The sequence below is a fragment of the Pagrus major genome, chromosome 4, assembly GCF_040436345.1.
Source record: "Pagrus major chromosome 4, Pma_NU_1.0".
NCBI lineage: Eukaryota > Metazoa > Chordata > Actinopteri > Spariformes > Sparidae > Pagrus > Pagrus major.
Genome location: NC_133218.1, coordinates 34,928,184 through 34,950,314, shown reverse-complemented (window position 1 = coordinate 34,950,314; position 22,131 = coordinate 34,928,184). Strand labels below are relative to the sequence as shown.

The following is a 22,131-nucleotide window of genomic DNA, read 5'->3' as shown; positions in this document are numbered from 1 at the left end:
TACTGGATTAAAGTATGTCAGTGTGAAAGGGGGAGAGAGGGAAAGTTTGTCGATTTAAACTTAAAGACTGTAGAAATAAACGGACAAAATTGGTCATTGGAGTAGAAACTCAATTTCTCAGTAGAGAAAACAGTAGCATCCCAGGGGAAAGGGGAAACTACTACGGTTTTTCAGTGTTCAATAGATTTTCTCATTGTTGTCTCAGTCGCAGCTTATTCAGTGTTTATCGCAGGTTTAGCAAAACATTTTTACCTACATGTATTTATCTCATTTAAACAGCAGTTATAGTATTTAAATTGAGTAGTAATTTCTAATGTAATCAAGAAAAAAAAAGTTGAATGTCCGCGTATGTGTGCGTGTTTGTTTGGTGAGAGAATAGTCCGAACTCGGAGGCTGCAAAATAAGAGAAACAGGACACCACAGGCTCCACCATGGTCACAGGGTTTTCTTTTTCAGCTACCTGCTGAAAATATCTCAGGGGGGAGGCCGAGTTGTAAAGACAGAAATATGCTGCTGCTGTCTGATGGCAGACAGGAACAACAGGACGCAGCTACATTCATTCTTCAACGCCACACTTCATGGAGACCAAAACCAAACTGTGGCATGAAACCTCAACTTGTTTTCATAACATCTACCTAACAGGAAGTGATGGCAAATCCATCGTCCTCTTTGGAGTGTTTGAGTCACGACTGGAGCTTTGACACTGTGGAGAAACAGTGACATGTGACATCTCTAATGTGAGTTAGTAGGATATATCATCTGGGGACAATGAATAGCTGTACAAGTAAAAGTTGAGATATTTTCACGGAGAAAAGTTGGATCTGCTGCTGATGCTAGAGCAAAAGTCAGAACATTGTAAAACTAAGTTGTAAATTTCATTTCACTACATAAAATAGCTGTCAACATATTTTCAGTGAGGACAGAAGTGGCAGAGCAAATCGGCAGACAGACCGACCATCAGTACAGCCGTCCTGCAAGCGCTGCTTGTAAACACCAGCTGTAAAATGAGTCTTTAAACTCAGACCTGTGGAGGGGTGATATACTTCTTATCCCTTCACCTACTCTGAGCTTTCTTTGGGAGGCTTCATAAACACAGGCACAGATCCAGTGTGTGCACCAGATGAGAAATTCCTACGCCTGCTGTTGACGTTGGGCAGCTTATCAGAACTCAATCACTCAACGACGACTTAGTGTGTATGCAAAGTCGACAAATAATAGATAACAGAAGACACATAAAGCCTGATAATGAAGCTTGGACACAATCCATGACACAGCAAAACAATCCAACTAATATCACCTGCAGTGAAAACTAATGAAGAGCATACAATAGCGTGAACACTGACGATAAGATCAAATGCAACTCAAAGTGTTAGAAAGTCATCTACAATAACCAAGTGGGGAAAAGAATGAGGCCATGGCTACAGCACGAGATAATGGATAACACATGTGATTGGCTCTGCAGTATCCCACACAGTCATGGAAAATATGAGAAATAAGAGTGTAGCAGAGCCAAGCTTTCTACGTTGGGCCCCTCTCAAGCCCAAACAAGGCGAATCATGAACCAATCAACATTTATACTTCTATTTTCTGAGAACACCTGCACTGTACTACGAAAGTGGTGAGATCTAGACCTCTGCTAGAGAAAAGGGAGTGTGAGGATGTTATAATAACCAGATGGTCATGTCATGTTGCACCACTGCCTGATCTGCAAATAAACCAAACAGCCTACCATGGTCAGTAAAAGTCTTAAGTATTTGGCTGGCTCACTGTCTCTTATTTTTCAATACTTTTTCTGGGTCTCCGCTTTTATACAATCATTCCAGGAAAACAGGAAGGTCACGACTGCCTTACTCCTGAATTTCTTCACTTACATTCAAACTGATTTCATGTGGAACTTGAAAGTCAGCCTGGATTGGATTATATCAGCTAAATAAGCAGGTGTAAAACATTTAGAAATTATATCTCCTAGTTTGGTTCAAGTGTGGCTTCTCCTCTTCTTCTCATGATGAGGCTAAAATGGATAGGGAGCCTCACTTTAGACTAACTGATGTTAATTTCTATGTTCTTCCCACTCTAATTTTGTCTTTTTCCAAAATACATAATTAAAAACAGCCAAGGAATAACTCCTACAACCAAATACATCACATGTTTCACTTCAATGACATGAAGCCCTCATATGATATGGCCATATTTCAGGAACAAACCATCAACTGTATTAAAAAACACGCCATGAGTGTTTTTAACAGCTGAAGACAAAGGGGCTGTTTTTTCAAATGTGTTTCTAGTGTACACGGGTCGGCTGGGGGAACCTATGCAGTCATCTGACTAGCGCAGCCATGAAGGTTTCTCTGGTTGTGGAGACTTCTCTGTCTGCCTCTGGTCTCCACTCTGTGGTTTAAACTTACAAGCTCGGCAAACGGCCTCTAAACAAACCGTGACATTTTCATGCATATTTGGCAGTGGAGTCATTCTGAGCAGCCAGGGAGCCGGGCTCCGATTTGGAAAAAAGAAGTGGTTTGTTTTGCAGACTGCACTGACCTGAACTTTTGGGGGCTCTCGGTAAAAAAAAAAAAAAAAAAAAAATAGGGGGCAAAAGAAAGAAAGAAAGAGGAGAAGGAGACGTGAGCTCAGGAACACAAGGGGAAAAGTTTCACATACCACAACTCCCCAAACTCAGAAATGCATTTGGTTCGTTCTGAAGACCTCATAATACATCCAGCTGCCAAACAGCATTCCTCGACTCATGCAGACAAAGGAAAATCCCTTTTACAGTCACAAATACATCACATTGTAAGGAACAGACGGAATTAGCAGCAATTATTGCGCACTAGGTCTCAACAAGTTCAGCCAGTGTGTGTACGCAGAACTTTCTTGTACATAGTAGTGTAGATATTAGTCGAAAAGCCATGCTCTACTTGTGTGAACACAAACTATCCCGTGGATGACTAGTCGCAAAGCCTTTTGCGATTAAATCAATTATAGCTGCACGTGACAATATTTTTAGCGCTTGATCGTCTCCAGCTTTCACTGATATGTTTACTTTATATTGTTGAAACCTCTTTTCTGTCCAGCTAATAATAACAATTATGAATTAATAATCATTTGTGACAGTCTACTTTGGCAAACACAGCCCTACAACAGTTAAAAAAAACATATTCAGTACTGTGAATACAAACATCTTGTGGGATTATAATAATTCTTTCTGTGCCATTTAACCTTACTATTTTTTGTTCATGTGTAACTGGCACTACATACTTCACTTTACCAACATAATATTATTGTGTACGTGCAGTGTTTTCTCAGCGGTTAATGCAACTAACACACTCAAATACCGTCATTGTAAGGTGAAGTATTAATGTGTTTCCTTCTGTGCTTTAACAAATGTACCCTTTATGCCCAGGGCCAGACAGCAAGAGTGAGTGCCAAGCCATGCGGTCTAAACTTTCACAGACTTGGGCTTCCTCTAATATTCATCTGTGCATATCCACGACCACAGAGAGTCAGATTTACTGACTGCGGTGCAAAAGTGTTTCCTGTTTTGGGCTCAGCCACATCCACTGAGGTCCTGCTGCCCTTCTAGTGTCTTGGCCGCAACCATGTACCGGCTCGCTGCTACATGCTAAAGGATTAAAGAAACACTAATAACTCCAAATATTTCTGCGTAACACTGGAGTGTTTCACCTAACAGAGTCACCTGTGGCTCATTGCCACAGAGTGGACATTATTCCTTGTCCTAATCCTTACATGTATTTTTAATTCACACTAAGTGACACATATACACTGACAGGTGGAATAGAGACATTCAGGTGTCACAAAAGAGGAATTTGACAAGGTAGGTAAAACTGGGGAGTCCGAATGCAAGCAAGCAACCAAACTTGAGGCAAGATGGAGGAAGACGATTTTAGTCCACCGTGTTAACATGTTTAATTGCTTAGCTCAGCCAATATCTACATGTAAATTGCAAAATTATCTTTATTCAGCCATTTCCCATGGTGTTTGGGGTTTGTCAATGCCCTGCAGTATTTATTTTGTATACCGAGAGTGGAAAGTATGAGTTTGGAACCGAGGACTTTGTTTTATCATCTTATATATGACACAAACATTTTTTTTTTTGTCTGTACGTTTTGGATTTCTTTCTCCTTTTAAAAATGTTATTTGTGAACTAATAATATCCCAGTAACTACTGACCTCAAGTCCCAATTTAATCATACTCAATTAACTGCAAGTCTCTATTTGCTGCCACAAGACAACAGTTAAAGCTGTCTTCTCCTAATGTGTGGTATAGGAATATATCCACACAGGGAGCTCTACAGGCCCACAACTGTGTATTAAATGGAATAAATAAGCAGATGCAGTAATCATAAGGATAGATGGGGTTTAGGCAGGGGCTGTTTGGGTGTGGTGTACAGCTGAAAATACAGCTACTTGATGCCGATGGCACCACATGAGATCCTGTCTATTAGTGCAGCACAGTTACAGCAAAACTTTCAAAAATACTGAAATTGATATTTTATATCACGACTATCAATTTATGATCATTACTTCTGAAAGCGAGAGCACCTGTCATTTTGAATCATTGCGTCCAGATCTTTTGCAGGAGCCCAATTCAGACCGATGCTGTAACCTGAAATTCATCCATGTTTGAACTTCCGAGATTAAGCTTACAGTGGGTTCTGACTCAGCCTAGCTTTAGTTGCTGATCAGGAGTTTCTATAACAGCTATAGGATTACAACACTGTTAACAATGCTAGCACAAGGTCTGCTCCTTCAATAATGTTCACGTTCTTTGTTCAGAGGTGTGTGTGTGTATATATATCCATCTGTGACATTTGGAGAAAGCTAAAACTCTCTTGATTAATCAGGTGAGACAAAAGACAAATGGACAAAAACTGTGTAAATGAGAAAGAGAAATAGGAAATGAATTTGAGACAAAGAGAAATTGATTCCCACATCAAAGCTTAGCCCTTTGGTTAGTTAGTGCATCGGTCTCCAAATCCTCCATGAAAAACACCTCAGCTACAATTTTTCACATTTTACACATGAGCAAATTCAGAGCTATGGTAAGATGGTGTGGTATTCAGGGTGACAAAAGATGACTTTTCTTCTCACATCCTCATTGTTTTTCACACCTCACCCTCAGATCCCGACACCAGCTCAACACTGGCTGTTTGAGCCAGGAAACACTGATTCATGGAGCCAGCCTTCTGACAGAGTGCAGCTAAGCATCTTAGCACTACTGCTAGAAGATGAGTCACGAGTAAACGAATTTGATAAAGTATGTGGTGCTTAACTATAGCGCCTCAGGTTGTGAGCTTAACTAATTCTTTCCAGGTGAGCAAACAGTGGACTTAAACGTCAATATGTTTTTTATTTGGTCGCAGACACGAGACAGAGTGTACACAATGTTACATACTCAAGTCTGTAAACGAGTTCAACAAGTGGTTCGAGTGAGATGGTGTGTGAGCACCTACCTCAACATCCTGCAGGCTGAAGTCGTTCTGGTCTTTGAAGTTGGCAGCCCCGGCACTCAGCTCCATCAGCATCTTGGCGATCTCAGGCTTTATTGCTGCAGTCAGCCTGCTGGCCGCCTCCATGACGTGTTCCTGCACGTCCTTCAGTTGCATAGCTGCTTTGGAATAGTGAGAGTTCCTGAACACACTGCTGAACAGGTCTGTGAGGAAGGCGCTGGCCCTGCAGAACACATTGAGGGCATCCAAATATTTGGAGATGCCTTGCTGGATGTCTGCAACCGCGGTAGTGGTGCCAGAAGGAGGTGGGTGGCAGCTGCCAGGCATGCCCACCCCGGAGCCTATGGGCGAAGAAGCCGAGCAAGAGGAGGCCAGGGAGGCGCTCAGGGTCCGGCTCAGCTCAGGCATCTGGTACTGCTGGTGCTGTTGCACTTTCTGCTTGGACCCGCCGAGCAAAAAGCGACGCTTGTAGTCCATTTTACTTTCCTGCGCACTACAACAATACATAAGTGGTGCAACAGCACCGGAAGCTGCTGTTTTTTGTTTGTTTTTCTCCCACAAGTGTCCTTGTCCTCTTTACAAAAACACCAAACCAACGTTCCTGAAACTGTTCAAGTTACGTAAAAAGACAGCTCAAGGATTCCACCTGCCAGAGGCTCATCTCAGTGTGCCGTGTAGAGAGGCAGCACAGACTTGGGTGAGGTCGGAGGGCGATCAAAAACACTGGCAGGCTGAGTGAAATGCTTACATGCAGCCCTGCTGCAGATACGTCAGGCCCGGCTTAAAAACAGCACAGACACACCTCCAGATTCTCCGTTTCCAGCCTCAAACAAAATTATCATAATAGGGGAGGAAAAGTCGAAAACACTCCTTAATTACTTAAAGTGATACTACAGCCAAGTTTTAAAGTGCATTACCTTTCCTTCAGAATGGGGAAGAAAATCCTTCTTCATACAGTATATAGAGTATATACATATATGTATGTACATATATAAACCTATACCAGCCTGCACTAATAAAAGTAGAAAATCCTTTCAAAAGCTGAGAGGAAAAACGAAAAATGGATCCAAGGAAAATGAGACACTGGTCAACAGCACGGAGGAACAATGACAGTAATAAAACAAAACAAAAAAAAAATAAGTAGGTAAATGCTGGAATCAGAGGATGTGGTTTGGGCTCTTCTCGTGCACCGGCTGGTAGAGGAGCTGTGGGAGGCGAAGGGCAGACAGATCCAGTCCGTCTCAAATCCTCTTCACAAAGCAGGACTCTGCAGGCAGTGAGCGAGTGGCCAGCTGATAGCTCTGTCTGCCTGTCTGAAGTCTCCAGCAGCTTCCTGGTTTCTCCCGTCTGCTGGCTGAGGTAGATATTACTCACCGCGGAAACAAGTGTGCTTCCAGATCTCGCCGTTCTCCGCGGATGCAGATTAGAGCGACAAAAGCACAAATGTATCTGTAAGGCCTCTAGGTCATTTCCTACGGGAGGAAAAGGGCAACACAGAAGAGAAGGTTAACATCATGTCAAAGAGGAAGGATGAGCTTCGTTTCAACTGTTGAACTGTTACACCCCAAAATAAACTGGGCTGCACTTTGCCAGTTCAAAACATAACCAACAGACAGGCAGCTACTTTACTTGCCTTGCAGCATTTTCATAAAACTATTGGCAAATATCAATAATGTTTGTAAGGTTTTAATTAAGGGTTTGATAATAAGCATGAATGTTACGCAGAATAACAGGAACACAAATCTAATTGCTAAAGAATATATCTCATCTTTAACAGTAGGTCTCGCAATAATTCTTATTCTAGGACAAAAACCTCACTGACTGATCGCACTGAAGGCAGAAGTGAGAAAGTTCAAAATAATTATTACACAAGACAAACATGTCTCTCGCATTCAATAATAGCTTCAGTCTTCTGAGAAATGAGATGCATATATTTATGATAATTACTGTCCCACTTGAAAACACAACACAAACATGTTGGATCATGATCTCATCACGTGTATGATTGGTCAGAGCATTGTATTTTCCTTTTTTAGGGTTGATTTGTGGTGTGCAGTCACAACCTGTCGCAGTAGGCACAGAAGCTTTACTATTACAAATGTTATTGTCTGGATCGAAATGAGGTCTCCATTTAAGTACATAGATGTATTCTGTCAAATAACGCAAGATAAATACATATTTCTCCCTTTTGATTTCAAATTTTTTTTCTCAAAATTTAATATGACCTAGTAGTTGAGATGAATCTACGGTCGAGTTTTAAGAGTTTGTCATTGTGTCTGTTTGACAAACTCAAGCTTCTTCTTGTCCATTAAATGCTACATTTAAGTGACAAATATGGTTTCAGAAGTCTCAAACGCATCCCCTTTCATTTTGTTCAACTAGTTTTGCAGGTTTAGTCCATTTTCTTCTTTTGTTTGCAAAAATCATATAAATCCTTGAGGATGAAACAGCTCTTAGTATTTTATTACAGTTCACCAGCACCTCGCATTCTGCAGATCACACTGAATTTAATTTACAAAACCTTGGAGTCACTTTCTACTACAGGATTTTCTTGGTTCTGTTTCCATCAGTTCTTCAACAAAATTCATGGTAACATTTGTAAAGTATTTATATAAAAAAAGCATAAAATCTTTAGAGTGATTGAGATCTAACAGACTTAAACTGGCAACAGACAACATTTTTGCTTTAACTTATCATTCTGAAGTAAAAAACTAATTGCACAGTGTAATGGCAATAGAAAAATGACACCATGAGCAAATAGACTGGTTCCCTATAAGCCTTGCTTTCACTATGCCATGCTATTTTGTCTGCCACTGGGGTGGATTTTCCCTGGAAAATGAAGGATGATTTACAGCACAAAGGAATCTCGTCCGTCGAGCACCCAAAACAGGAAGAAGCATTGTTTTCTGTGGTCGCTATCCCAAGATAACGGTGGAACAACTGGAATAACTGTGGAAACTTTAAACTGCAAAAGAAAAGAACGCCGCGGACGGAGCAGGAAAAGACGGCGAAGAGGGAGAGTGACAGACGACAAAATTGATTTGATTTGATTGATTCGAGGAAACAAGATTGAACAGACGGGCGATTCACTCAATGGAGATCAACGGTGTTGTGTCAAAGTGTGTTCCCCTGCTGATAAGTGTACCTTACCGGTGGCGGTTGAGATGTTTTAAAAACCAGAATCCTTTCTACTAAATCAGCAAATTGCAAAATTTGCCTACCTGTTACTATACTGTGTTTAACTCTGCCTTTTCATAGCACTGAGATCTGGGTTTCTAGGGCAAATTGGGACTCTTGCACTTATTTTTATGCTTTAGACAGTAGCAAGGCTGCTAGCGGTCACCATTTTGCTAACACTGTGTTTGTGACAGCGGCGCCAACAGTAATACCACCGGGAAATTTGTCTATTTCTGCTTTAAGTTATTGTACTTGTCACTCACAGTTCATGCTTATTAAAGTTATGACTTGTGCAGAAAAGTAAACCTACTTCGTGTTGCTAGCTACACAACAACACCCGGACTATAAATTGTGTCATCCATAATATTTTGGGATGCATCATCTGTTGTAGGGACAGATACAAACTGTTATTTTCCTGCTCTGATTGGAAAAAGATCATATTTAGCCACATTTCTCTAAACTTGGTGGTAATATTATACGACTGTGGTTTTAAAGTTGTACATTTCTAGACGATTACGAACACCATACCTCACGGAGAGCGTCTCTGAAAAGAATCTCTGGCAGTGTCTGGTTTTAGTAGAACACAGCTGCAGAGAGAAATTCCTGCAAGAAGCCATTGTTGGAAGACACTGCGGGGCCTGTTGAGCTCCTCATAGTAGGAGTCACAATACTCTCATTCAATAGCAAAGCATTATGTGGCTCGTCCTTCTCCCTTTGGCCTTTTCACTTGATTATGGAAGTAATATTTTACATTGTCAAGATCAAGAGGAATTTGGCTGCACATCTCTTTTGTACAAGTAATCTAGACAGCCAAAGGTCAGCTGGTGAAAGCCGATTTTTCAGAAAGACACATGTAAGACTGAACACAGTTCGTGACATTTTTGACAAGGAAATAACACGACTACTGATGTGAAAGTATCTAAAACAGAACATGCAAACTCTACAAAAAAAAAACTGCCTGTGTCAACAAAGCTGACAGGAACTTGAAACAAAAACTGCATTAAAAACCAGTGCCAGAAAGTGATTTATTTGTCCTCTTTCCATTCCCATCCAAGAGAAGCATACATTGGAAAAAGTGAAAACAGGTCCAAAGTAACTTATTCATCTGAGGTAAAAAAAAAAAATAATTGAGAACTGAGAAACTGATTTTGTGTTAGTAGGTATAGCTTTCAAAGAAAACAGTCCATCACAAAACCTGTTCCTCTGCTATATAGAGCCTGCCATTGATACACTCCTGATGATATTACACTCAATGGGACAACAAACATCAACATGACAGACTAATCTGTTCGACACACAGCTCCCTACACAGCAGGCCTATCATTTTATGGAACATTCAGACTCTGTTATCTTCTAGCACCATGCTGTAAGCTTCTGTGTTTTGGGATGAGTCAGGAAAAACAACTAATGGGGAAAAAAAACACACCATCACTATCCAGCCTGCTGTCATTGGACAGCTAAGCAGCTGCGTAGTGGCCTTACATGCGTAGCTTCCCTTATGCATCCCCGCCAACATTCCCCCCGACCTTCAAACCTCACTTCCTTTCACAAACACGGAGGGGTACGCCCGGCAAAAATCAGCCCGGCCTCATCTGTGCCTGGCTGTAAAGTGGAGAGACAGAGCCAAGGGAAACTAGTGACCTCCTCATGAAGGGACAACAGAGACGTGCTTCACACTTTTTAACCCTTACATTACAGGCAAATGTTTAATTTATTAGTTAAATACTTTGCACACAGGGGGGTTATCTACTTACAAACACAATAGAGCAATTGGGATTTTACCTTGCTCGTGGGCTCTGCAACAACAACTGCTTTCCAACCAGTGTTTCTCTAAACATAGGCCTGGTGATTACCACGAAACAGAAGCTGCTGTGTTGACCACACCAATTATAAATCACATCAGAGGGTGACTGTCAGCTAAATGAGGTTAACACTTTTTTAAGATCTGTGTATACTGGGGATCAGATATGCCAGATCAGAATCAACACAGACCTTGTTAAGTTGATTACATATCAGCAATGATGTGACAGTTCCACATTTAATAGTTTTTTTTTGTCAAAGTGATTATAAATTCTAGTTCATTTAGTCACAGCAGGCTGCTCTGATTCATCTCCTTGTATTTTCCTTTGTAAGCAATAGACTTAATCCATTACCAAACCACTCTGTAGCTGTACTATGAATTCCTGAACAGGATACCAAAACGGTTTGGAAAAGGGAAGGCACTTCCTAAAAATACTTGGCATAATTGCAGGAACCATATGTCTATAACCGTCAATCATGGGATAGCTTCAACCAATCAGATCAACAATAGGAGAGGGCTACCACCAGCAGAACCAGTACATCGAACTCTTACCGAAACCAGTTGAGAGAAGAAAACATTGTTTCCATCGAGAAAAGCCTTCAGCGCTGTTCTTTGCTCATCGTTAAATAAAATATACTCTCCAGTTCCGATATAACCTCCCGAGGAGCCGCCATTGTTGTTGGCCAACAAGTCGTTTCTCTTGCTGGTCGTCACACCTAAACCACACCCTTAGCTGACATCTCTAGCTGCTAGTGCATAGCTTGAGGCCTGGCAAGATGGATTTAGAAGATCACAAGATCACATCATCTTACAAATTCAGCTGCCTTGCAAAGACACATTTCTGCAGCACTGCAGTACTACAGTGCTTCTTTAAAATGCTGTTTTGTCACACATTTTACCTTTCTCAAAAATCTGCAGCTCTTGCAATTTGGATATCGCACTTGGCCGTTTTTAAATTTTGATAATATTTCAATTATTAAATGCAACCAGGCTTCTGAGCCCTTTAGCTACAATCGCGAATTTAAAAAAACATGTTTTCTACATTGCACACAAAAACACACCATCAACTAGCAAACTGGGCAGATAAATTCAAGGTGCAACATATTATCAACTCTTAGGTTTTCCGTTAAGAAGCATCTGCCAGGTGAACAGCACATGCAAACCGTCTACTTGTTACTCAGGGGCGCTTTAAGGGCAGCTAACTAGTGCAACAGTGCAGACCTCTAAATCCCAGGGATTACAGCTACAGAACCTGCCAGGTGGCCCGCAATGCATGCTAGTTGACACAGTTAATAGGATATTAGCTTTTGCGAGGTAAACAAGAAACCTGAGCTATGTTAGCCTGAGGCTAACCACTCTAGTTCTCACACTTTCACACTGTTGGGCTGAATAAAAGGGAGCAGAATACAGTATGTGCATCAAGTTGTTTGAAGGAGGACTAAAGAGGTCAGCGAGGCCACTACAGGGAACAAAACTTTGATCCGATGGTAATTACCGTTTGTTGTGCTGGTCCTGCAAGCCAAATTGGGATGTATTATTATATATTACTATACTTGCTTAGTTATTTCTCTTGGAAACACTGTTGTCATATCCAATGCAGAATGAACTGAAGGACCTGCTCACAGCTGGACATAATTAAAACTAATTGCATGGACAGTGGTGAGACGGCAGCTTTAGGAAGGTGGTTTGAATGACCAAAATTTAAATATTTAATCCTTAAAAAAACATTTTGTTTTTTTGTTAAACCTAATTAGCAGTGGTATTCCAAAGTCACAGCTTAACATCCGTTTACTCACATACTTTCTTATTCCCCGATAGAAAACCATGCTAAAACATAGATTATTTTTGTATATTAAAAAAGGTAGGGAAGGTGACTCTGGAAAAAGATAGTTGATTGTTGAGTTTCATTCTCAGGACATTGAGTACCGACTCTTTGGGTTAGAATTTGGGCCAAATACTGACCAAAAGCGTCAGTATTTGACAACCTGGGAATGAGACTCAACAATCAACTATCTTTCTCCAGAAACGCCTTCGCTTCAACTTATTCTGAGGATTTTGTCTTCTCTGAGAGTCATAGTTTGATGTAGTTTATGACTCCACTCTTCAGACTGAATAACAAAAGTAGGAACTGATTAAGTGCAGTGAGTCAGAGTCCATTCAGCCTAAACAACAAAGCCAGATTTTTGGGGGGGGGAAAATTGCGGACTACTTGTTTTGTTTCGTGGTTGTTCCAGGCAGATAAATATATTTGTGTAGTGTTATTAGAGAGTGTTAGTGGTCTACATTTCCTTCCTGGCTATAAAACTCCGTATGCAGAGGTTATCCCAAGAGAAGCAGACGTGGCATCAATATTAATGAGGCCTGCTGGCTTCTCGGGGTAGCTCCATTGGCTGCCTGCCTCCTGTTGCAGGGCACTCTGTATCAGAGATTGCACCCAAACAAACACATGTGATAGGAGAGTCCCTCCGGATGCGCGCTGGAGTAGCGCCAGCCCACTTTAATGTCCTTCCTCCAGGCAGCAGGGGCTGCTTCGGGCTAATGTTAGCTCTACTTCCCTACTCACCGTACATGTCAGCTGCTCAGCTTCAACAGGAAGGGGGTTAAGGTTTCCTGGAGCAAGCTCCCTGTCGCCAGTAACAAAAACGTCAAACCAAGTATGTCACTGGGTAGGGTGGTGTAGTAAATCATAGCACCAACTATGATTTACCTGTCTGCGCAGACCATTGCAGCTATCAACAGTGCTAGCAAGTAAATAAGCAAGTATCAAGTGGTAGCATTCTAGCAACGAGCTCCATAATTTGAATTTTTTAGAGAAACTACACAGATCATGGATTTAACCTAGCTTACTTCACTCAGGGAAACATCTATTAACACCTGGGATGGTGCCCAGTACATCTGCACCCTTCTGCTACTGAGCAGCTCCACTCTAGCATACAAGTGCCATTGCTCAAAGGCACCTTCACACCGGCTGTTGAGAAGCATTTAGCTTTTTATTTTATTAACGTTCCCCACAAAGAATTCCCAACAGGTTTGACAAAATAAACCAGTCAACCCTCTGGTCATGAGCCCACTTCTGTAACCTTCAGGATAGTGCCACTCATTATACAAACAGCAGTTACTTTTGGATCTGCAGCCGTATTTGTGCGACTGTCACATCACAGCTAGGTAGCCTAATAGCTGTGGATGGGGCAGCTGTTACCCATGCTGACAGCTCCTTATCCATCTGCCACTGTGAGGCAAACACAGGTCCTGTGACGCTCCAGCCACAGGCCCGACATTAGCTCTCTCATGAAGTCTATTTCAGCCTCCATGGGCAAAACAGCTGCCCTACGGTCCACACCGCACTGTTTTTAGACACTCCAAAAGGTTCAGCTCGGAGAAAAAAATGTTCTCCCCTACATCTGTTGCCAATGAAGCACAGGAATGCATTTCCCCAGAACCCTCTTAATGTGGGTTCAAACGAGCACAAAAAAAGCAGGTCAGGATTCATACATGCAAAAACATCTCTACAAAATAAGACATTGCATAAAAGGTTATATATATTTATTAAAGAACTGATTAAGTTTTGGAAAGCAAGCTTCAGACTGTATATTTGGTTTGAGAGGCTTCACTGAAGACATTCCACAGAGCAGATAAGCTATAACAAAGTCTGAGAATCAGCAGACAGGTCGAGGAGGTCAGTCCAAATGGCAGGACAAGTGCCGTGAGCAACTGTGTGACAGGAGCTGAGCCAGGCTCCTCTTGCCCACAGAACACAAGGAGAGTATTGTGGCAGGCCCTGGTATCCTCATACCAGCACACAGAAAAAACACACACTCTCGCGGCACACGCAGCTGCATGACTTTGTGAGAGGAAGAGAAAAAAATAAAGGATTTGGCTACGATTTAATATTAACTGCAAGGATAGATTTGCTGCCATCAACGTAGTGTTTCTCCTGGAATTATTTTTGCAGGCAGCTGCAGGTTTCGGTGGTTTGAGGGTAAATGTTTGGTTTTGTTCCCACAACTAATCCCATTTTGGTCCCATTTTTGTTCTGAGGGTTTGGAACTAAAAATACATCTACTTTGATGCTCAGTTATCATAAAAACCTGGTCATATACACTGTTCTGTGAAGTCTTAGCCAATGCTGCTTGATTGTATCTTTTGGCAGATTCAACACTTTCTAAAACAGTAGTGAAACTTCTGTTGCTAAAACAAACCGCTGTTGAGTAAGTCGGGACAAAACCTAACACTCATATCAGCGAAGAGGCTGATACTGTTGGTGAACAGGCTGGATAACATTAGTCTAACCTGTACTGTCATAACAGACATTGTAAGTAGCTTATAGCACCAATAAAAATAGCAGACAGGCTGCTCTAACAAAGGACATACTTGAGGGCCCCACAAGTCTGTGTCGCATATGCAAATACAAATTTCACCATGTGCCACTGCCTTCATCAAATGTGTTCCAACACTAAAAAGAAATACAAAATAATGACACCAGGGGAATACAGATGATAAAGGTCTTCTGAAAGGACACGTGAATGCCAATAAATACGCCATCTGATTTAATCTAATCAGAGCCTATGCACAAAGCATACATGCCTTTCAGTATTCAACTGTAAGCAAACAGAATAAGCTCAGATATCCCCTCCAGAATAGCAGTGGACAATAGTGTGTGTTTAGTGTGCCCAACCGGTGGGTTTCAACAAGTGTGATGACAGGCTCTGACGTCAGTCCCATTCATGAAAGGCTGATGGCAACCTGCGGGGATGAAAATGCTTCCCTCAGCCTATATCGAGCAGGCTATATACCGAGGATGCAGGTTGTGTGCTGCATGCCAGCCACCAGGGTGCTGTATTTTTAGCCATGAGCCAAGTAAGAATTTATTCCTCCACTTTGGGCACAATGAGACAGGATATGGAGGTGCCATTTAAGTGAGAAATTCAGGTTTGGTCACGCAAGCAGCAAAACCGTTTCTGTACATTACGACACCAGGAACATTCACCAGAAGGTGCAAAAATGCCAAGTAATTATAAGTCACAGATGCCAACAACCTTCTGCAGCGAAGAGGAAAAAAGACTCTCCTTTATTACTGATGCTGGAGGAGAATATGTGTAGAATACATTGACAGGTATGATAACAACAGGATATAGTAGGCTGTTGGAGAAAGGAATCATGCTTAAGCATGTGAAGCCGTTTCAAGACACTGCCATGGTATCCTTGAGCAACATATCAGACCTCTATCAGCTCCATTCTTCAGCGTTGAGCTGTGTGGCTGACCCTGACTTCCGACCTCCTTGTGGAAAAGCACAAGCAAAATATTTCCTGCAGGGACTAAGAAAGATAAGTATCGTGTTACATTACAGTTTTGCGGTAGCCTCGATCCTTGTTGTATTTGATCAGCTCTAGTGCACGAGCATTCATGCATCTCACTGGGAACATTTGACTGAGGGGCAAATAGCTGACCACAAGCTAAGGCTAAACTGGTTTCCCAGGAGACACGGGTGAGATTTCCCATGCTACTATGAGCCCCGTCCCCCTTATCTGTTACCCCGCTGGCTGCTTCCCTCTGAATGAGGACAATTCTGCCTAGAAAATAGCCCATTTAGTTTATGTGTCAGAAGTAAGTGGTGCTAACCGTGCAGTAGATGAAACAGCAGTGATTTAGAGCTGAAAACATCCCCTATTACAGAAGACGCAGACCCCTGCCCCCCCCGCCTCACACCAGTGCAAATAGTGTTGTTAGTTTTGTGCATCCAAATGAAAATCCTGTCACACAATACAAACTCAAACAAGCCTGCATCTCTCTGATGCATGGGCCGGCACAACTCGTTGTAGGTGGATATTATCTAACACACTGATGGATCCGCATCCAAAGCACCTTTTGCTTCTAACTCTAAAGGCCAGAGGTGGAAAACATGGCATGACTATCACAGAACGATATTATTCTTCTTTCTGATGGAGTGTATTTGCATTCCCGAGTAAATATCACCACTGTCATGATATCTAATTTGGTACAACAATTCAATTTTCTTCTTCATCCAATCTTCTTTAACATTCATTTTAGTGCAGTAATATACATTTATTATACAGTCTATATCTTTTGTGGGGTATCACCATCTGTATAGAGTACTTCGAAATACAGTATTATCACACAACTTAGATCACTGCCATTAAATACATGTTACTCCTTGAAAGAATCAAAATATTCCATTTAAGTATTTTGCCATTATAATATACGCTTACTTTAACTTGTTTTTAAATACCAATTAGTCAAATTTGTCTCAGTTAAGACAGACCGTGTGATTGAATTGACTTAATTCAGTTACTACCAAGCTATACAGTATGTCTGAGCCCTGCCATGGGAAGGTTGCGTGTGACAAAAGTGTACCAAAGGATGAAAATGTTTAGACACCCCTGCCATGTGTAATGTAAATAAAACCATGCCATAAATAACTAAGAATATTTTTGTAAGGTGTTGCCTAGCGGAAGCTACTAACCGAAGGTAACATTTAGCTTCCTTCTTGAGACACCTGTTGGTCCTCTGATATAATCTTGAGGAAGTCAGCTTTGTCAAAATCTCAAACTTTAGAGGTAAAATGCAAGCAATCAGATGCTCGCTTTAAAAATAATAAAATGTAAAAACCCTTTTAAACTGTTGAGACCAATTTAAAGAAAGTGAAAATCAATGCATAAAATGTTGGAATTCCCAGGTGCTAATAATACCTTGGCCAGGGTTAACTCTTCCCTTCCCCCAGCAGACTCTGTATCACTCATCTGTATAATCTAAAACTGTGCAGTAAGAGAAACACTAGAAAGCTCCTCTGTTGAAGGAAATATCACGCAGGTCTGTAGAGAGCGGAGACAGCAGGCCCAGCCTGTACTCCACCCGAGGGAAGCACAAACAGTAATCTTGTGACTGTATGTCGACTTCCTCACACATGCATCCGGATTCAGTGTTAGACTAAGGTAAAGTGTGGTTCCTGGTCAACATATCACATGTTGACAAACAACAAAAAACAAAGAGAAAGAAAAACAACTGGAGCCTTAGTACTAGTCCACGAACTGTGATGGCTGTCCAGGCACACGGTTGAATAAGCTATTGAAAAGAAGGAGTTTAAACAGAGACAGGAATTTTGCAGAGCAAAGCACGTATTTCCACGGTGACGCAGCTGTGGCAGATGTCAACATGTAGGTCCAGGATTGTTTCACTGAAAGCTGTACGTGCCTGCAAAACTCAACAAAAGGAGGCCAATGACCTTAACATGAATGCCTCCTTCTAGGTCACTTTATTAAGCTTTAAATGTCAGTACAAACTGTATTGGGTGTCTATTCAACATCCTTTCGATTCCTACTATTTTGAAGCAACACAAACAACTTTCCATATGATTCAAAGTTTAAAAAGGTCATGACTTTTTACAGTCAGATTTCTCAACACTGTTAACAACATTTCGCAAAAATATATCCAGCTCTTTCTTCATATTGTGATCAACTTTAGGATAAAGGTCAACAACACAACTAGCAGAATTCGACTTCCCAATTCTGTTTGTGAAAACTGGTTTCCCCAGTAAAATATGGATGATATAGTAACAATAGTCTGCTTTTCAGATGCCACCAGCCAGAAGATCGGCTGCTTATGAAAAAACCCTTGCAGCCCCTGGATCATTTTTTTCCTTTAGACATCTAAAACACAGACACCCTCAATCCCTGCCTGTGATCATGATCAGTCTATTGTTCTGTATGATCACATCCTCTGTGGACCTACATGATCAATTCTACACTCGACTGCCAGCGACCAAATACAGGAAACACTTTCCAACGCGATGATCAAAACACAGGATCCCAGACTAGACTGTAGAAGCTACACCCCACTTGAGAAAAAGTGGGGCAACGTTATTTATTAATGCAATTCCAGATATCTCCTCTGCACCGTGGTGACTGTATACACAGCCACGTATATTAGTCACTGTGGTTGTGTGTGAGTTCACAGAGTGCGATTATTTACATTGAAATGGATGGAAGAAATAGTTCCTAGATATTCTGGTGCGTGACCCGAGCATTCAATCGCCATTTCTGGGTAATTTTTCTCTGTGAAATTCATGGGAGTGTAAGATTACAGCTCCTCTGTGCAGCAGCACTGCTGCTCTCTGTATGTTATCAAACACAGCATGGCGACAGGATATCAATGCAACAGCGAAGCACTGCTTTTTTTCTCCCTTTTTTTTTTCTTACACTCAACATGCAACTTCAACCAGGCAGAAAACTTAACTAGTAGGTTTGTTTTTTTAACTTGCTATGGGATTATTTTAAAACCCCCGATCACTATTTAGCAGGAAGGTGTAACAGAATCCCCCGCAAGCGCAGTTAGCCGGTTTCATCGAAACTCTCCGGGATGACATGGCCCCAGTCATGGGAACACTATGTCGCAGCTATTAATACGGCCTTTTAACGCCCTAAATGCAGAGTCGCCGGGGAGGCTTCCTCGGCATCGGTGCATAAACACAGCAAACGTTAGTAAAAGCGAGTGACACGAAAACGCCACCGCGTACACAGACGGCAGAGAGCCGGTACCTCGGTCCGCTGCGTTCCCGTCTTTGACACTCGCCCGCCGGCCGCACAGAACCAGACACTCGCTCGTTAGCTAGCAAGCTAGTGCACTTTCCAGTCAGCCCTTCAAATACTGTCAGTCCGTCGTCAACCGCGGACATAAGCTACGCTGCCACACGAGCTTCAAATCACGCCTTTGTCGTCCGTGTGTCTGATGTTAACCTACGTTACATTTTTTGTGCGGTGGGCGATCACTTGCAATCAAGAACGCCCAGGTCCGTTATCGGACATGCAGTCAAACCGGGTCGCTTACGAGCGGTAAAGCTCATTAGCTAACCCGCCTCTCTGTCTTACCTTATCTCTATCGTGCTCATCCGTTGTTAAGGGGGTCAAAATCTGAAGCATCACCCACAGATGCAAACCAGCGGCAATGAAAACAGAAAATAGCCAATGCCGCCAAGTGCTCCTCCTTCGCTTTAGCCTAGGCGGGTGCGCTTCATCAGCAGACGTCTAATTCGGCTTGTATACCAAAATATGAGCGTAGACTTGCACAAAAACGTCGCATGCATTGGCAAAAAAAATCTCTGAAAACACTTGTCAGACTGTCTACGGGCTCTAAAGACGTCAACTACGACGGTAAAATGGGAAATAAGCATGTAACAGTGAGCTACGTCCGATTATGGACGCATCGGTGTTTCATCCGTTCTAAAGCAGACTAGCTACACAGCTAACCGAGCTAACGTTAGCTAGCCCAGCTAGCTCTCTGCGACACGATTGTCAGCGCTGGTGGGGAAAACACACGCAAACGTAAGCGGCCCAGCGGTGCTCCGGTGCCGGCAAACGTTAGTCGGTGCCACCGTAAGCCAGAGGAAAGCGAACTGCTTCAGTAAAACGCAAGATAAATGCAAGAAAAAGGTTAAGTTAGTCAGCACATCGCTCACCAGCTCTCGGCATCCACCCTCTTGACAGCGAATCCCCTGTCTGTGTGCGGACAGTTAAGACCGCCGTAACCAGGACAACACAGTTCCGGTACAGACCTTCACAATAAAACCAAGATGTTTTTTGTTTGTTTTTTTGGTATAAATAGCGTTTATTGAGTGAAAACACAGGGCCAGCCAGATGTGGTGTACCAGCTGCGATTTTACAGCTGTTTTAAAAACAAACAAACAAACAAAAAAAAACACATGCTTGGATTTGCATTTCCTTTTTATGTCATGTCCAAACATCATTTTCCATTTTGCTTAAGCTGAGGCCTGTATGCAATAAAAGACAAGGGGCATAAAGATAGTTTCAATTACATTACAAAGGGATTTGTTTTTTTGTTTTGTTTACTTATATTTTATTAAACACGGATGCTACACCATGACTATATGACTTTTCTCTACATTGGTATTTTTTTAATCTCAGCCATTTACTCAGTAATTAACATGATAACAGAATCAAAGAAAACAGCATGAGATATGGCATCATAATGTTCATTTTCACCCTTATTATTAATGGTTTTTTGTTTTGTTTTTCAGCCAATTTCGTCAGATAATGCCCTCCATTTCACCTTTTATTTTGAAGGGGTTAACCCTTTTCCATTTCTGGTCATAACCACCAAACTACACATGCACATTTAAACAATATAGAGTGGTGTGAGGATTATTCACAGTGTGCCCCATCCCCAGGAACAAAAGCTGCTCTCCAGAAATGACAAGAGGAAATGTGTTATTTTCCTACAGTAGCAGTATGTGTTATTTACAGATTTAAAGTCCATTCAGATACTCTCTCAGTGATATCCACCTTTGGTCAGATCGCTTAAACCATCTGCAGTTGGTTGTAGTTGTTGTTTAGACTCTGACTGTGTCTTAAAAAGAAGGATTTGTTTCAAGCTGTACTCTGAGCTTTTCTCGCCCTCTAATGTTTGATGGAGGATATTACATCCTGCACTCAATAGATTTAAAAACCGTCACTTGGGGGCGTTTAGGTCCACAAATTGCATCTGGACACAACACTTACACTTCCTACTAGTGACTGTGATGGTAGAATGATATTGGCCTGCGATGCTTTTGAAAAGGGATTCAACCTTTGTGTTCAGGTACCACAGAAAGCCACAAGTTTCACTGGGTAACTAAACTTTAAAGGAGCATTATGTAGTTTTGGGGAAGACATTTTGATCAGAAGAGAAATATCTTCAGTATCTTCAAACTAAATAAACAAACTGTCTTTGTTTTCATGACTGAACAATTTACTTTGTTTATATGTGGCGGACCCTGCCATCGTTCTAGCCATAAACAGTGTTCTGAGGACCTTATTTTCCTCTGAGAAGAGCTTGTTTATTCACTTATGGAAACAATACATATTTCCGAGTTTGTTTTATTACCTCATTAATTTTGTAAATATTAAAATTCTGAGTTTGAATTTCTTCTCCAAAACTACATATTGCCCCTTTAAAGGGATGAAGAAATAAAGATTGTTGAAAGTTTTAAACAACGTTTAACATTTAACACTAGAGTGAGTTTAAATGTTGCTGCTGTTTGTGCTTTGCTAAAAATAAATTGTTTGGTAAAAGCTTAAAAGTAGAAAAACACACAGTTCTGTGATAAATAGCTTTACTTTCTTGGAGGATATGTGGGTGTCAGTCTTCTGGTCCTTAAATGATCAAAAATAACTGATTAAAATTTGTAGAATAACCTACAGCACTTTAATCAATGACAGGATGTCATATTATTCATTCAATGTTAGAGGCAGAGAAAAGCATTGTCACTAATTTAGACAATTATCAGTAATTTCACAGCAAAATCAAACCATCCAAATAAAAAAAAAAGTGGGACATTGTGTAAAATGTAAATAAAAACAGAATGCATTCATTTGCAAACAAAATGTGTTTACTGACGACAGCTTTAAGCTAAGCTTTAGCAATGTCCTTTATGCAATCAAGTGGCGAGCCTCCACCCATCCTTGCCTGTGAACGACTGAGCTTTTCGAGGAGACGCCTTCCATACTCGATCATGATACTATCACCTGGTACCAGTTCACCTGTGGACTTTCCCAGTCATTTTTTGCTCCTTCCCAACTCCATGCAACTTCATATGGCCATCCAACAAATAAACATATTATATCGTATTATAAGGATAAACTGCAACTTTTCAATTAACAATTGCTTCATAAATA

At 41.4% G+C, this 22,131-nt stretch overlaps 1 protein-coding gene across 2 annotated transcripts in view; it reads right to left on the bottom strand.

The window, feature by feature from the left end:
• The window catches only part of garre1 (granule associated Rac and RHOG effector 1), a 32,989-nt gene extending 13,043 nt beyond the window's left edge, over positions 1–19,946 (bottom strand). The window contains exons 1-2 of one of the 2 annotated variants that reach the window (XM_073464213.1): positions 19,917–19,946; positions 5,472–6,940 (exon numbers count right to left, since the gene is read on the bottom strand). In XM_073464213.1, the coding sequence (XP_073320314.1) occupies positions 5,472–5,975 (504 nt within the window). In that variant the 5' untranslated portion in view covers positions 5,976–6,940; positions 19,917–19,946. Of the gene's footprint in view, positions 1–5,471; positions 6,941–19,329; positions 19,821–19,916 lie in introns of those variants that run through there. The other variant, XM_073464214.1, reaches the window with a different exon arrangement.
• Between the last annotated feature and the right edge of the window lie 2,185 nt (positions 19,947–22,131).